This window comes from Pelmatolapia mariae, linkage group LG6, assembly GCF_036321145.2.
Source record: "Pelmatolapia mariae isolate MD_Pm_ZW linkage group LG6, Pm_UMD_F_2, whole genome shotgun sequence".
NCBI lineage: Eukaryota > Metazoa > Chordata > Actinopteri > Cichliformes > Cichlidae > Pelmatolapia > Pelmatolapia mariae.
The window spans coordinates 8,700,971-8,713,204 of NC_086232.1; the positions used below are offsets into that span (position 1 = coordinate 8,700,971).

The window sequence follows — 12,234 nt, forward strand, 5'->3', positions numbered from 1 at the left end:
GTTTTGCCAGTTCTGGCCAAGACTGGTACACCTCCAAGGTAATTAGCAAAGGCTTTAAATCAACTGCAAGACCTATAAGTAACCATTAGAAATTCTAAAATACGGGTATTGCACAAAATATCAGAAGTAATGGATGTATGGATAATCTTTTCTATTTTATCTCACGGAAATAATAGTTGCTTCTTAGCTGTGTCTAACAAAAAGGTTAAGAACTGTTGACAGGAAGACCAATTAGTGAAATCAAGATCCAAGTCTACAAAGAGGCTTAGCTGGTTTTCATTTGCATAAATAATAACATCTATGTTATGTGTGCGTGTGTGGGATGTCTGATGTTTGTACAATACAGCAATTTCAGAATAAACCAGAAGCAGAGAAAGTGGATCATCCGTTCTACCTGGGCTTCATTCATCACTGTCATCTGATCATGCATTGTGTATGCACACACACGTGTCTGATATGTGTGTCTATGTTTCCATGCAGTAAAACAATGCGCCGGTAAGCATCAGTCTGCATGCAAAGAAGCTGCTCTTGTATTGTGTGCTGTGTTCCTGTCAGCAGGCTCAGGATCTGCGGTTAGAACGGGGGAGCTGCAGGGGCAGCAGGGTAGGTGAGGATTATGTGTGTAAGTGTATGTGGGTGGGAGATGCGGGTGTTTGGAGGGGTTGGAAAATCAATCGCTGGGAGACCCACTTCCCATCCCCGTTTCTGCGGCAATGCCAAGATTCCATCAATGAGCATGGGCTGCGTTTCCCTGGCAACGCTTATGAATGAGAGCAGGTCGGTAACTGTGGAGACTAAGCGAAGAGAGGAATTGCCAGTTGCCATGGCAATGCCATGAACAGGGATAGACCGAGCAGAGTGAAGGTGGCGAGTGACCTCTGAGATCTTAATCAGTGCCATCAATCATCATCATCAAAGCGCTGTTCCTCTGCGGGACAGCAGCAAACAGAAGCCTCATGTTGCAGCAGGTCTTGGACCTTGATTTGATACTTTGATACTTAGGCTAGTTCGCATGTTATTCTCTGAACAGTGCCAGTGAATTGTAAAGAAATTTGGGGATATGAATTCAATCTTTAACATGCAAAAACAAGTTATAATTACATGATTAAAATAATGTTGAAACAACAGCACACCAGGCTTACAATACTTATACAGGACATTCCAGTTATTCTGTAAACCTGCTGCCATCAAAATAATGACTAAACGCTGGAAGGGATACTCGTGACGTTTAGTGTTTATCATATTTGCGTCCACCTTTTATGAAAGGTGCGTGTAGCTACTGTTCATTTGAAAAGGCCTATTTTGAAAGCTCAATTTAAGCACCCTACAGGGTGTTTTTTAAGCTAAAGGTGAGGATATTTAGATAAAAGGGTGGAGTGGTAAGTTATCACGTGACCGTAGAGCTTGGTTAGGTGCATCTTTAGATTCTGTAGGTGCACTGCATAGAATCAGTGCTACGTAAATGATTACTAAAATACTTTTAAATGATTTTTTAATTATTAAACTAAAGCACAGACTTGATAGAAATAACAATACACAGGCGACATTAACAATAAAAACATGAATGAGAGGTCTAATTCAGCGATTTGAGTTAAATAAGGTGAAGGCTAGCAGATAGTGATTAATCTGATTACAATTAAAACAGGCAAATTGTTAAACCTGTCCAAAGATCTGACTAATGTTTGGACCTAGGCCATTGTTTAACACTTCATTCATTTGCATCTGTTACACAGATGTATTGTGTTTTTTTACGTCCTATCATTTCTATCATATATTGTACAAGACAATAGAGTTCAGGTGAACTTAGGTAAAGCTAACACACTGTTAGCATATGTAATTGTATATATGTGTGTGTGTATGCATGTGTGAGTGCAGTGTGCATCTTTGCAGGTTGATAGCTAGGTGTTTCCCAGCAGTGAGATCCTCTGTCATCACTGTCCAAACACCTCCTCCCTCTGCAGCTGAAACACTCCCTGTCTTTCCCTCTGGAGTCTCTTCAGCTCTCTCTTTGGGGGTTCATTGACTCTCTGCTTGTCTCTACTGCTGAATCTCACACTTTTGACGCACAGGACTATCACTCTTTTTCAATCCGCTCACTCTATCTCACACTTACTCTCTCTTAAGGGATACCTCGTCTCCCTCTTCCCAGTCTGTATTTCATTAGGGAGCGTCTAGTTTAAGATAAATCTCCCTTGTAATACCCTGTGTTTGTAGCCTATATTCCCAGTTTATTTGAATTAATTTGGATTTTAGGGCAATAGAGATATAGAGCTTGTTTCTTTAAGCCTAATTAAGGGCCATGACCTTTTTTTCTTTTTCTTTTTTTTAGTGGAGAGCTTTTTTTTTTTCTTTTTGTATGCTACTAAGTGTAATCCATGTCTGAGAAAACATACTAATTGTGTATGGTTATTAGCATTTAAACAAATTCAGAGACAGAAATATATCAGTTAGCATTAGCAAACAATACCAAAATGCCAACGTGCCACAGGCTTCACTGAGGAACTAGTTAAATCACGTTTTAATCCCAATCTTGACTAAAGAATAAATCTAACGTCAAAGACGCCAACCTAGTTTAGGTATATGCAATGGACCCTACTGTTGGTGGTCCATTCAGGTGCTATTCTTTTATTATTTTGAGTATTGGATGTAACTTTTTCTTCAAAATTTTTTGGGTTTTAGTCCTATCTTTGCATTCACCTACTAAAGATTTTAATAACTGTCTTGACTATTAAAATATTCAGATTTTCAATCGTAAATTAATATTGTGGCATCAAAGCTTTGTTTAACTGGTGACTTTTTTCATGAAAGATTTAAGCAAAAGTTGTGATACTAATTAAAAAGATCATAATGGTCGTGTATAACATGAGAAATCATAAATGATTACACAGCCTTCTGATCCTCACGTTTTCCTCCTCTCCTTCAACTTAACTCTTAGGGATTTGTCACCCATAGCTGTTCCTCTGTCTTCTCGCAATCTTCCATGCACTTCGCTTTCCACTTCATCTATCCATCACCATCACAACCAGCAGCATACTCTCTGCTCCCTCTACTGGCCACATCAATACACTGTGGGCAGGTTCATCCTTTGACAGTGGCGACTGCATCCTCAGTGTTTGAATTGTCTTCAAAAGCAGTAGATGCCGTCTCACATGAATGAATTTTGGAGCTCTAGATTCACCTTAAATTGATTGTCACAGGAGAAAAAAAGTGGGACAAAAATAAACAGAGGGTGAAAGGCAAGGCAATAAATGACAGACACAGAGAGACGGAACAGCAGAAAAGTCAGATTAATGATATCAAAACAGACCCTTTGTTCTCTTACCTCATCCATTTGTTTATCCAGGCATAAACCCAACTGCCCAGAAAAATGTCCCCTAAGCTTTAATGCTCCAAGTGAGTAAGTAGTTTGTGCAGGCCAAAAAGAAAACTATATGATCATAAAACCAACAGAAAGTCATCCACAATAGATTAAATCATGAAAAACAGAGCTTCCAACAAACCTATTCAGTGGATGTGGTGTATGTCAGGTTTACAGTGTTATATAATATCATGCTGTGGGAAAGTGTATGAGAAAAATGAATTAAGCAAGGCAGAAAAAAGGGATAACGGAAGTTCAGTTACACTGATTAAAATGATCTGGTTTAAATTCATTTAGGTTACTGAACAGTTCACAGTCCTACAATTAAACTACCTAACTATCTCAGTCTAGACTCCCTTAAACGAGCTGCTCTGAGCTGTTCGTTTTCACTAGAACCTCCTCGTGATGTTCTCATCGAGAACATTTGTTCATTTATTTTTGACAAAATCTGTTTTGTCCATGAAACTCCTTGATAATGTTTAAGTATGCTTTAAAAGTAGATGTTAACTGATTAAACCGCCACTAGCAGCAGCCATGAAGCGTGTGCACATTCCTAAAGCAATTGTTCTGATCACCTGTAGTTAAACATCAGCTCAAGCCACCGGTAAACGTCATGCTGTTTCACTTGCTTCATGTCCTGAGTGCTGTCATGAATGCGGTGATTGAAGACTGAAGCCGTTTGCTTATTTTGCTGAGGTCAGGTATTTTCAAATCTGCAGCATTGCCTTTAGCTGTGGCAGTTAAAAAGCCATTGAGAGAATGAGGGGATTGGCTGCTGTTCCTGTGTCTGTTAATAAATGACCTCTTACTGGAATTAGCAACCAACCTGTGGAGAAGCGGAGGAGGGAGTGAGATGAAGAAGGTAGTGGCTGGAACAGGAAAAGCAATGGATGGATGGATGGCAGGGTGGCAGATGCCAACATTTAACAAGTTTTAGATTTGATTTGTGCAGCCCTTTTGTCATTGTTTCAGTCTACTTCCTGTTTCTTAGAAAGGGTGGTACGACTGACTGCTAAATGCTACTCCTATTGTTAAATCTCATGCCTTTCTCACACATGGTTAAAAAAAATACAATACTGCTTTTTTTTTTCTAATTTAGGGCATACATTTATCAGGCACATAAAGATGGGACAAAATAGCATGTAAGGCCCCCATTTCCACATAGTACTGATAGGTGGGGTTAGGTTTGCGTGTGATTTGCAAAAGTTGTGCTGTTCTAATGATAGGCACAATCTGTTCATTTCAACATGGCATGCATAGTCTTCCAAGAGTCGTGCAGTTAAGCACAAGTAGGCAAATTGAGAGATGATATTCAGCTGCAAGTCATTTACTAACAGGACAGGCACGGCTCATTAATTGTAATCAGAAAACCATATAAATGTGTATGCTAAACGTGGGCAGTGTGGCAGACAGAGTCATAAAAATAGAAACAGGGTTCAGTAACTGACAGGTGCCCAAAGTAGGACTGTAAACTGTGCTACAATATTTTGACATCACGCTGTGTTCTTGTATTAAGACAACTTACATCTCGTCCATCTTCAGAACAAACCGTAAATGTCTGACTGACAAAGGTTCATTTCTATACTCTCAGACTGGTTGTGTTAACACTACCACCACAACTTTACTATGGTGGATTTGTTTAGGAAAAAAATAAAGTAAATTAAATTTAAAAAATATGCAGGTTTTTTTGTATCTGTGATCTATATCTCATGTTTTGAGTTTGTGTAGGTCAACCACTACAAACAGCAATGTATTAGAGCACAGCTCGTGAGATCACAGTGAAAACCGTATGAGCTGTCCATGGTCCTGAAATTATAACAGTTTCCTTTAAATGTAATCTTTAAAAATGTAAAGTTATTAATGTATATGCATTGATCAGATGATTAAATGAAAAATAGGCCGCTATTAGGAATTCACGTGCTGATGTTCATGTATGGCCTGATTATTTTCAGGATAAGGTCCGATTTCATCATCATGATCCCCCTGTTCTCTCTTTTCTTCTGTGATTTCATTCTGAATGTCTTTGCACAGGCTGTGAAATCATGGCCCATATATGAAATAATGGAAACATTAGTGAATCAGTTTGTGACAAATACAAGAGGGTCAGAACCACCAAACCCACCAACCACAGTTTGTGTTAGCAAATCCGGTCCACAGTGTCATGTATTATGGTGCTATAGGAAAGCTTGCTTACAACTACGGGCCATGTAAAAGCTGACTTATGAGAAAGCGGCTAATAAATGAGTCCAGATATGAATTATGAGGTTTTTTTCAGTGGTCAAAGGATAGTCATACAAATGCACAAAAATGCCAGCTAGTGAATGAGAATGATGCTGAGGCTGTGTGACAGCTGGGCTTCTCTTTCTTGTCATTGGTAGCTAATGTGTGGACAGTTACAGTAAGCAAATCACTTCAAAGTATCCTTGTTTGAACTAACTGAGCTTTAAAGAAGAAAGTGAAACTTTTTAGCATCAGATGTCTGCCTATGCAGTGCGCTCCTTCCCTCTATCTCACTCCTCTTCCTCAGTACATCCCCTGTCTACACCCCCACACTTCCTCCCTCCCCCTCCTATAGGACCTACCCTGCCTTCCGCCTACGTTCAAGACAGGTTGGAAAATTCCATGCTCCATCTCCAGCTGACTTTGTGCCAGAGCTCGCTCTCTCACTCACACACACACACCTACACATTAAAGACACACAGAGCAGTCAGAACAGATACAGAATGTGTCAGCAGTTTCCAACAGCAAACATATTGTTACTGAAGTAACACATCACACACATAGATATTGGTTTAAGGTGAACATATAGTTGTCCTTATGTTTTCTGATCGTTATTTTCGCTTTCAACTGAGATGTTTTCTGTTATTTAGCCCTTAGCCTAGCATTGATGGGTAAAATAGTTGAAGTACCTTGTCAGTATAGCACAACAGAGCACAACAACACATCGTAACTGCATCTTTAAATTTCACTACAAAGCTGAATCAACACCTCTGTGAATATTCAGAATGCAAAATTGGTTTTGAGACCTGCACAAAGAGAGGATTCATTGAAGGACAGCTGCCTTGAGCAGAACTGGTTTAAGCTAGGTGTACCTAATAAAGTGGTGAGAGTGTAAATGATAGTGTTGACTGCTTTCAGAGACGATCTCATGTATTTTGTTTCTTTCTCTGTAGTATTTTGTCGTCAGTGGGGTCTACGTTTGACCTGAGGACACTGCGAGCTGTCAGGGTGCTGCGACCCTTAAAACTGGTGTCTGGAATTCCAAGTAAGTGTTTTTGTTTCTATGCTAATTTCAGATCCTTCCATACAAACCATGTCACATTCAAGTCCAATGAATAAAATCTGAACAAATCTGAATTTTACTGCAAGTTGCAATTTTTTTTGATATTCTGTATATTCTTTGACATTACCAAGTGGTTGCCAATTGAGGAGCTACTAGACAAGCTAACCTCACTGCTCTTAATTTACTGACTGACATTTAACAACATCGACCTTACATTTATCACTTAGTAGCATACTGTCTACTATATTTTTGATTTGTTCTAAAAAGCACCCAAGCTATTCCATGTCTATTATTTATTTGCTTGTCTTGCACTGAATCCTCCAGGCCTGCAGGTGGTGCTCAAGTCCATTATGAAGGCTATGATCCCCCTGCTGCAGATTGGTCTCCTCTTATTTGTGGCCATCCTCATGTTTGCCATCATTGGCCTGGAGTTTTACATGGGACAGTTCCACAAGACTTGCTATGATGATGTTACAAGTAAGTAGAAAGTGGTAAAAAAAACAATGTGGGGTGAGCCTTTGTGATTTGTTCCAACAGAAAGGGTGGTGGCCCCATCCCATTTCAGGTGTACCATAGGGCTTCTGTTCATTAGGAAAATAACAAATAAATAATAAAATGAATGATGGAGGCTTTGGTTTTTTGTGTCCTGGTATTTTGCTGTATGCTATCCTTGTGGCTTATTTTAATACTTGAATAGGACAGGACCGGGTTCATAGACTCAAAATACATGAGTGTGTGTATGTGTAACTCACTGAAAAAAGTGTGTTACTTTGTCAGAATTTGTTAGCCTCTTGAACAGATGAACACAGCCAGTCACTACATTTTTTTTCTTTCTGACACCCAAAATGAGGTTATTTAGTTATTTTATAGTGAAGCTGTATCTTTCTCTCTGTGATCAGATGAGACTGCAGATGACAGGCCGTGTGGTACTGCATCGCCATCCCGGCTGTGCGCCAATGGCACGCACTGTGGGGAAGAGTGGATTGGACCCAACTACGGGATCACCCAGTTCGACAATATTCTGTTCGCCGTGCTCACCGTCTTCCAGTGCATCACCATGGAGGGATGGACAAACATGCTGTACCACGTATGTCTGACTAGCCACCCGAGACCCTTTTTCTTTTAACTGAGCATCAGGCGATTGGGGAGCACCATCATGCTTTCACTGTGGAAAGCAGTTACCTGTACCCATTGGCTTGTGCTCTACAGTTTTGAGTGCATCACCACTTCAACCGCATATTGCACTAGTACATAGATTGCGTCAGTGCATTGCACCAACACTAATATTTACTAATTAGTGATACCATAAATAAAATCCTCTAGGCATAATGAAAATTTGCTGAAATTTGACCTTTGACTAAACCATGTTATTTGTCAGATAAATGCATTAAAAAGGCTCCAAAGTATTAACATAGAAGCCGATAGAGACTGACTCACTTTTAAGCCTCTGGTCATTCAAGGAACTGCAGTTTGAGGTTTAAATTTGGTGAAAGCAGTAAAGTGATTTTTACTCTTTTTTGTATTTAAGCACACTGGACTTGCTACATTTATCTAAATGAAGCGTAAAGTATTTAAAGATCTTTTGCCATTTATTTGCCCAAAAGACATATCCCGTATACTCTGTCATTATCTCTTTGACTTCCTTTATCCATCATCTGTCCTTTTCCTGCTTTTGGAGCTGCTCTCTTTTTCTTCTCCTCCGCTCACTATTCTGGTCCGTCTTGCTCTATATTTAACATCTTTTCTGATGGATGGAGGCTGACTTCCACTCTCTCATGAGCAGTTGGGAGGAAACCAATGAAAATTTAATAGAGGATGGACTGAGCATTGTAGCAGCAGTACAAAATCCAGTGCATAGATGCAGCTCTCCAACAGTGGATTATAGTTTATTAGCTCATTGTTTATCAAAAAGAAATACGATATCCTCCAGCAACTGGTTTCATGTTATTGTCAGTTGAGTGAAAGAAGTAAGTCACACAGTGTCTGAGGATTACAGGGAGACCCAAAAACCTTTGAACATACTTTCTAAATGTTTTGTAGTTTTGCCTCCGTACACCACCCACAGTGGATTTTAAATTAAACAGTCAGCATGTGAGTAAAGTGTTGGCTTTCATTTTAGAAAAAAAATGAAAATAAAATTTACTCTTTACGTGTAAAGACATTTTCTATACAGTCCTCTGTTTTCAGAGGTTCAAAAGTAATGGGACAAACAAACATTTTTAAAATATTAGAATAGTTTATAATACTCGGAGGACAATCGTTTCCACTTTACTTTCAATTGCTGCTTGTTTGTGGCTCTCGCTGCCTTCAGTTTTAACTTTAGTAACTGAAAAGCATACATTGTTGCAGTGATGCCCAAACTGTGGTGTTGAGCATTGAAGGTAGTTCAGGTGCAATTTTTCTGTATGAATTTATTCATTTATATGAAAAGTGAATTATAGCTGGTAATAGGAGGGGGTTAGTTTGAGATATTACTTTGACCTACATTTACTGTTCTTGCATCAAAGTTCTGGTAATAACACTTTGTATATGACTGGGTTGCATTAGCAATTTATAGACAACAGCCTGTGTTGTTTAGGTTTCTTGAATAAAATTTTAAGGAAGTGCATCACTTCTTCTTGTATTTTGATTAGAGTGAAGATTGGGTGGGATTTTCTGAGTGGGATGTTTTAAGTGGGCCACAGCACTCTTGACTTTTGGAATGACTGCTCTGTTAGATTCTATCTATGAGATACATCTAATCTATTAGATCAGATTGGGGTCAGATCAGTGATTTAACTACTGAAGAATACCCCTTTCTTTGCCTTGAGAAGCTTTAGCGTTGGTTTAGAAGTGGTCATTATCCATCTGTGTGTTTTGCAGCATCTGACTGAGTTTAAGCAAAGAGTTTAGCCTCCAATATTTCAAAATTCATGTGCTACTTGTATGAGCAGTCACACTGGCGTTGTGGTTACATAAATGCCCACGCCACCATGTTTGACAGATGATGTGGTGCACTTTTTCTTCTCTCTTCTCATCATTCTGGTACATGTTAACCTTGATTTCATCTCTCCGAAGCATTCCACAAAAATGAACAAAGGAATCAAATCTGACAGTTGTGTGCTAGAGTGACTAAAGTGTTGAAAGGCTTATTAGAACAAACATAGTTGACATTCTCTGCAGAAGAAAAGCAAAGGAAAGTTTAAAAACCAACAGTGCATGACCGATGTGTGGCCGTGTGTTTCTTGCAGAGTAACGATGTAAGTGGCAGTTACTTTAATTGGATGTACTACGTCCCCCTCATCATCATCGGCTCCTTCTTCATGCTCAACCTGGTGCTGGGTGTACTCTCAGGGTAAAAGCCTGCCATTTGTCTTACAAAAACAATTGAGCTTTGTTTTTGTTTTTCCCACAATAATTTATGTTTTGCACTTTCGTTCCATGAATAGTAAAAAAAATAAATGACAAATGTTCCCACAGTGAATTTGCCAAAGAGAGGGAGCGAGTGGAGAACAGGAGCGAGTTCCTCAAGCTAAGGAGACAGCAGCAGATTGAGAGGGAGCTCAACGGATACCTTGAGTGGATCTGTAAAGCAGGTCAGTGCGCACTCGCATTCACCACAATGCTGACACATGCTGCTCAAGCTCCTTCTAGAGAATTAAAAAAAACACACACACACAACCAAATCCTGATATAATGCTCGAAAATGTCATTTCATTGAATTCTACAGAGGAGGTGATTCTGGCTGAGGAAGATGCTACAGGGAACTTTGATGGTAACTAAACTTCATTTGTTGTGTTAATGTTTTTATATGACAATGAGAAAGGCACTGCCCATAGAGTATAAATAAAGGTACATCAAATAAAAGTCTAGTACAATTTTTTTTTATCTTAAATGCTTTAGCGGTTTTTAGAGCTGCTCATTTAAATGTGCAAATAAATGTGGGATTTAGCGCGGTACAGCAGCAAGTGACAGATTCTGTGGGAAGGGTGAGAGAGTGACATCTGAGAGACAGATTGAAGACGAGACAATTCGTTTCTCTCTCTCTAGGTTCGAGGCGTAGGCCAACCATCAAAACCAAAAACAACAAGACAGAGCTGCTGAACCCTGAGGAAGGAGAGGACAACATTGGAGATGCAGTAGGTAAGACAAACACAGGGATGAAGAGGTGGCACGCAAAGGACGAATAAGGACCAAGAACAGAGTCGTGTTTTGAATTCTACACTATCTTTATCATTGTAAAGATAGAGGAAACTGAACTGGAGATATAAATCTGTTAAATCTTAAATATAGACTCTTATGTCTCCCTTATATCTCCTTCGTCCCCGTTTTCTCCTTCTTCTTCTTAGGTTTTGCACGTTCCAGCATAAAGAGCGGTAAGGATGGCTCCAATTACAGCAAGAAAGAGCGACGGATGCGATTCTTCATCCGTAAGATAGTGAAGACGCAGGCTTTCTACTGGATAGTGCTCTTTCTGGTGGGCCTCAACACCATCTGTGTGGCCGTGGTGCACTACGACCAGCCTGAGATGCTCACTGACTTTCTCTGTGAGTAAAAGCCAGAGACTGTACAGAAAAGATGGATGCACTGTGATGACAAATACTTGTTTGTGGACCCCAATTTTTAAGTTTTGATACTAGATGCCCTCTGTATAAAGGTACATTCATGGATTCTATATACACATCACACACACACAGGTGGCTGCTAATTACTGCTAGCATTTTAATAAATTAACACAGGAATTTCCCTCACTAGTTCAGTTTGCCTTTATATTTTGCTAGAGCCAGATTTTCTGATTATTTTTTAAAGTGCTCTTGAGAAATAATTCAATGTTTTTCTTTGGACATTGGCTGCTTTTTCTCTTTGTTTTCAGTATAGTGTTTTTTAAGTGACCATTTTCATGTTTTTCTGTTTGTTGAGCACCTAAGTCAAATAATCCAATGTTGTGTTTTCAAATAACACATACCTTAGCAAAGAGCTAATTTTAAATTGTATCTGAAAGCACGTTTTTACTAGCAGCCTGTCGCAAAAATACATAATTTGTTCCAATTTCTTTAATATATGAAAAAATGTCAAAGATAACAAAGTTTAACAGGCATAAAGTAGTATTTTTGTACATAAAATAGTATTTTTGTATCAACAAGGTGATTCCCAACGAGCTATTAGTTTACAACTTGGGGTATCTCGGCATGGTGTGCAGTGTCCTTGAAAAATTTGAGGAAATCGGATGAAAGTAGAAGTGCTTGAAGTAAAAACAAAACTCATCTATGGTAAATGAATAGTATCTGAAAGTTGTGGCAAAAGTCCAGCAAAGACTTGACACAGGACCTAAGAGATGCCCTTAAGTTGATCCATCCATTGTTTGAGGAAGCGTAATCAGAAATGGTCTCAGTGGAAGGCTGTCCATCAAGAAGCCTTTCTTAAGGAAGAGAAACGGGAAGAGAAGGCTCAGGTATCATCATCGTTGTCATCTTTATTTATAAAGCACTTTAAAACAACCACAGCTGACGCAAAACGCTGTACATTGGAACTGAATAATAATAATTAGGTAAACCTAATTACACAAGAACTGCATTGAATATCAGGGCCAACAGTTCTCACAGAGTGATGAATC

The 12,234-nt window shown here is 39.2% G+C and overlaps 1 protein-coding gene across 1 annotated transcript in view; it reads left to right on the plus strand.

Annotated features, from left to right (window-relative positions):
* Window positions 1-12,234, plus strand: part of cacna1ab (calcium channel, voltage-dependent, P/Q type, alpha 1A subunit, b) — a 103,211-nt gene that overhangs the window by 21,479 nt on the left and 69,498 nt on the right. The window contains exons 3-10 of the mRNA XM_063475783.1: window positions 6,532-6,623; window positions 6,966-7,118; window positions 7,541-7,728; window positions 9,872-9,975; window positions 10,101-10,216; window positions 10,351-10,395; window positions 10,671-10,763; window positions 10,970-11,167. Coding sequence (XP_063331853.1) covers window positions 6,532-6,623; window positions 6,966-7,118; window positions 7,541-7,728; window positions 9,872-9,975; window positions 10,101-10,216; window positions 10,351-10,395; window positions 10,671-10,763; window positions 10,970-11,167 — 989 coding nt within the window. The remainder of the gene's footprint in view (window positions 1-6,531; window positions 6,624-6,965; window positions 7,119-7,540; window positions 7,729-9,871; window positions 9,976-10,100; window positions 10,217-10,350; window positions 10,396-10,670; window positions 10,764-10,969; window positions 11,168-12,234) is intronic.